Raw genomic sequence first — 5,007 nt, forward strand, 5'->3', positions numbered from 1 at the left:
TAACACTTCAGTTATTGTAAGTTAACCACAAGTACTCTAAAACAACAATATCAACTGTATTATAACTGTACCTGAGTTACAAAAGAAAAACAAAACCACTGGTAATTATTTCACCACTGTGTCTGCATAACTAAGCCACTTATGCAAAAAAGGCAACATTGTACACATAGCACCCATCTTAACATCTACAAAAGCCAACACTATGTGTTTATAGCACAACCCAGCCCCTTCCATAATTGTGTGATTCCTGCCACAAGCCTGCAGGGCTGATGGCTGCAGAGGGGTGCTGCCCTGTGTGCATGGCCCAGGCTGGAGGGCTGGGGAGGGCCAGGGGGTGCCTGGCTGAGCAGGGGGCTCGGGGGGCTCCTGGGGTACAGCTCCTCTTCCAAACCACCACGAGCCTGAATTTGCTGCTGGTGAGGCTGGGAAGCTCAAGTGTGGCTGAATTGTGGCTTTGCCACCTCCCCAGCAGGACACAGCACCTGCACACCCCTGCTCAGCGGGGTGGGAAGTCAGGGCTTGTGTCCAGAGCTGAAGGGTTTGGTTTTACAATGACAGAAGCTCCGTGCAAGTGCCTGGTGTGTGCTGGGCTGTTGGAAATCATCCCAAGGATATCTGAAATATGCTTCCTCCTCCTTCCCCTGGATCCTGCCTGGAGCAGGATCCATGCTGCCTTGGTGCTTCTATCTGGGAGCAGGGTGGGACAGCTCCTAGAACCGTGCACCCTGCCTGGGCTGGGCTGCAGGGTTGGGATCCTCTCTGGGCTCCAGGGTTGGGTTCCAGGGATGGGGTCTGGGGATGGGCTCCACTCTGGGCTCCTCTTTGGGTTCCAGGGGAGGGCTCCAGGGATGGGATCCGGGGCTGGGCTCCTCTCTGGGCTCCAGGGATGGGCTCTAGGGTTGGGCTCCACTCTGGGCTCCAGGGCTGAGATGGGCTCTGGTGCTGGGTTCCAGGGCTGGGCTCCAGGGCTGGGCTCCTCGCTGTTTCCAGGCTGCTCTGCTGTGTGGGACAGCACACAGGAGCCAAGGGAGCAGCAGGCTCCTGCCATCAGCTGGAAATGCTCCTTCCCTGCACTGCCAGGACCCCCTGCCTTGGGTCCCGCTGCAGGGTGACCCTGTGCTGGGCAGTGAGGAGCAGGCTGGGCAGTCCAGATCCCACTCATGTCTCTCCCTACAGGTGGATGAGCTGAAGGCCAAATTGGCAACCCAAGAGGTGGAGCTGAAGCAGAAGAACGAGGATGCTGACAAACTGATCCAGGTGGTGGGGGTGGAGACGGAGAAGGTGAGCAAGAAGAAGGCTGTGGCTGATGAGGAGGAGAGGAAGGTGGCACTCATCACCCAGGAGGTGGAGCAGAAGCAGAAAGACTGTGAGGAGGACCTGGCCAAGGCTGAGCCTGCCCTGGAAGCTGCCCAGGCTGCTCTCAACACCCTCAACAAGGTAGGGTGGGGATTCCCATGGGAGCCCAGTGTTTTCCCTCTGCATTGGGGGAGAGGGGCTRTGTCATCTGATGGCCCAAGTTCTGGGGATTGCATCATCCCTCCTGCAGCTTCCTCCCTGCTGCTACATAAATGTTTAAAAAAAGCCTGGATGTGGCACTCGGTGCTGTGGTTTAAGTTGATAAGGTSGTGTTGGGTCACAGGTTGGACTYGATGATCTCAGAGGTCTTTCCAGCCTGGTYAATTCTGTGATTCTCTGTGATTCTGTGATATGGGGCTCCCTGTGGAGCTCAGAGCCCACACGAGGCTGCACCATGTTCCCCTTCACTGATCACCTGAGAGAGGAGCAGACAGAGATGGTCCAAAGGAAAATGGCACTGGGAACACCTATAATCAGGAGATGAGGATTGTTCTGATTGCAGGAGATTGGTTTGGGGAAGACCTTTTGTGCCTTGGAAGGTTTGTCCTTCAGGGGTGCTCATGGGGCTCCTGTTTGTAGCCTTATAGACCTTGGGATGTGCCCGAGAGATTAATGCAGTTTATTCTGGTTTGCAGCTCACACAGCGTCCTGCTGCACACAGCTGAAAACCAAAACCACAGCAATTCCCACCATCACAGCAAAGCTTCAAACCACGGCTCCATCAGAGCCCTCGTGGGGGACAGCAGAGCACCTCAGAGTCACCTGCGATGGGGTTCCTGTGGTATTGGCTTTTGGGAAGGATGTAGCTTTGCTGCAGACATGTGTACTCTGGCTTTTCTTCATGGGAGGGAAAGCACTGTGCAGAAGGAAGGTGTTTGTCTCTCCAGTAGTTCCAGTTTCACGCTGGAGCTGTAGGATCTCTCATTAGACAAAGATGGGGCCAATGCTGGGATTTTCTCCAGGGAACTGTAGAGTAGCAGGAGCAGAGCAGTGGGAGCCATGGTCTCCTTTACCTGCTGGCTGGAAACGTGCCAGAGAGCCCGACCTGCTCGCTGACATGAGTAATCAACAATGTTTGTATGTGTTTGTGTAGTTTCTGCCCAATTATCTCAGCCATCTCACTGGGCTACAGCGTTACATGCAACATTAATAAGGAAAACAGGGAGAAAAGCTGTTGAGTAGAATCAGTAATAAATCCATGCAGTCAGTGAGGATGTGGATGCGTGGACATTTCTGTGACAATGTCAGCTGTCACTGTGGAAGAAGAGCAGTTGTGGCCACTGGGACACGTCCAGGCTGTATGGAGAGGCAGGGAGAGCAGAAGCCTTTGCACTGATGCCAGGGGAAGGAGCAGGGATGTGGGGCAGCAGCAGCCAGTGGCCCTCAGGGGTGAGTTTTGTGAAAAGCTCAGCTCACTGGGTAACACAGCTCCTCAAAGGCCACAAGCTCCTGCCACTGCTGCTCAGGGGGCACTGCCAGGCCAGGGCAGGGACAGGAACAAGGGCCTGGCATGTCTTCTGGTGTGCAGATTATGCCAGCAAAACTGAAAATCATCAGATCATAGAATGTCCTGAGCTGGGAGGAACCCACAGGGATCACCCAGTCCCACCCCAGCCCTGCCCAGACCCCCCAACAATCCCCCCCTGTGCATCCCTGGCAGCGCTGCCCAAACGCTCCTGGAGCTCTGGCAGCCTCGGGGCCGGGACCATTCCCTGGGGAGCCTGGGCAGTGCCAGCACCCTCTGGGGACAGAAGAACCTTTCCCTGGGGAGCCTGGGCAGTGCCAGCACCCTCTGGGGACAGAAGAACCTTTCCTTGATATCTGCCCTAAAACCTTTCTGACACAGCTCCAGCTCCTCAGGTATAAATTCTTCCTTTGGTCAGTGTCTGACCAGATGGAGTGACCACACTGTATGTATGTATTCCTCCTCATTGGCTGCAACTTGAACCCACCTTGATTTCTGCTCCTGTGTTTGTGGTTTGTGATCCTCCATCTGATGCTTTCAATAATCCTTTTTGGTGCCTCCAGAACCGTCCATAGCCACCCTGCTCTCAGGAGGGCTGGCTCTGCTCAACCTTGGCAGGGTTAATTCTCTCTGTGTGCCCAACAATTTAAACTTTTCTTTACTTTTTTTTTTTTTTTTTTTTTTTTTTTTTTTTTTTTTTTTTTTTTTATTTTTTCCATGTGAGCCAAGAAGTGCCCCTGGGCTGGCTCAGCCTGGCTGTGGCTGTGTGGGTGGGATCTCCTGCAGCCCTCTGTCCCCTGCTGTGGTGGTGATGCCTTTTGCAGGGGCTGGTGGCAGTGAGAGTGACTGAGGCAAATTAAGAGGCCATTTACAGTGTTATGGAGAGATAAGTCTACACAAATGTGAGATAATTACATATATATGAAGATAATTAAGGTAATTATTATATGGACCATGATGAATGGCATGTGGGTTGTGACAGACTCAGTGCAGAGCACCTGCAAAATAAAAAACTGCAAAGTCAGATGTGATAGCAAGTTTGAAAACTTGGGAAATCAGGTAACTGATACAGGGGTTAGAGACAAAAATGCCCTTTTGGCTCCTCCAGTGCAGTTTGGCTGCTTCCCCTGGGAGGGTGCCTGTGCTGTTCCCCATTCCCTGAACCCTGAGGGCTGCAGGACATGGCAATCAGAGGATGGCTTTGGCATTGTCCTCTCAGCTTGGGTAGGAGGGAGAACGAAGGGAAGCTCTGAATGCTGGTTTACAGGCTGTTTCTGTAGGTTTCCTTCTGCTTTACCCCAATCTTTTAAGAAGGCATAAAACCTGCTCCCCCAGCAGCAGGGGAGGGATGAGAGTGTGAGGAGGAGTGGTGTGCTGTGCTGGCCCCAGGTGGGATGGCAGGGRCAGGGAAGGGAGCAGCTGTGCTGCAAGCAGGCAGAGCAGTGATCTAAAGGCAGCACTGCTGAGGTTGAGAGGAGCCCAATTTATCAGATTGATGGTCCAAGAGCCTGACTCTATTAGAGGCAAGTGAAAAGAAAGCCCATTCATTTTTATCTAACAACCTTGTTTTCCCCTTTTCAGACCAATCTGACGGAGCTGAGGTCCTTTGGGTCACCTCCCTCTGCTGTCAGCAATGTCACTGCAGCCGTGATGGTGCTGACRGCCCCAGCGGGGAAGATCCCCAAGGACAGGAGCTGGAAAGCGGCCAGAGCAGCCATGGCCAGGGTGGACGCCTTCCTGGACTCCTTGGTCAAGTTCAACAAGGAGAACATCCATGAGAACTGCCTCAAGGCCCTCCAGCCCTATCTGCAGGACCCGCAGTTCAACCCCGAGTTGGTGGCCACCAAGTCGGCGGCGGCGGCGGGGCTGTGCTCGTGGGTGCTCAACATCGAGCGCTTCCACCGCGTCTTCAGCGAGGTGCAGCCCAAGCGGCAGGCGCTGCACAGGGCCAACGCCGAGCTGGCTGCTGCCCAGGACAAGCTGGCCACTGTCAAGGCCAAAATCGCTGTGAGTGCCTTTGTGGGGACCCATCCCACCTGTCCCTGCCTTGGGGGAAATCCTCTCCTTTGGGGACAGCTGCAGCTCAGCATTCGTGTTCTGGAGCAGGGAGTGGGAACCCAGAGCTTTGGGGTTTTCTCTGCAGGGTTTTCTCTGCCTCCTCTTGCTCTGGAAGCCCAGAACCCCCC

The 5,007-nt window shown here is 54.1% G+C and overlaps 1 protein-coding gene across 1 annotated transcript in view; it reads left to right on the top strand.

Moving 5' to 3' along the window:
• Window positions 1-5,007, top strand: part of DNAH9 (dynein axonemal heavy chain 9) — a 189,280-nt gene that overhangs the window by 81,906 nt on the left and 102,367 nt on the right. Inside the window, 2 exon segments of the mRNA XM_057378622.1 lie at window positions 1,177-1,437; window positions 4,403-4,828. Coding sequence (XP_057234605.1) covers window positions 1,177-1,437; window positions 4,403-4,828 — 687 coding nt within the window.

This window comes from Malurus melanocephalus, unplaced genomic scaffold, assembly GCF_030028575.1.
Source record: "Malurus melanocephalus ecotype Western Australia unplaced genomic scaffold, MMel_1.1 scaffold_368, whole genome shotgun sequence".
NCBI lineage: Eukaryota > Metazoa > Chordata > Aves > Passeriformes > Maluridae > Malurus > Malurus melanocephalus.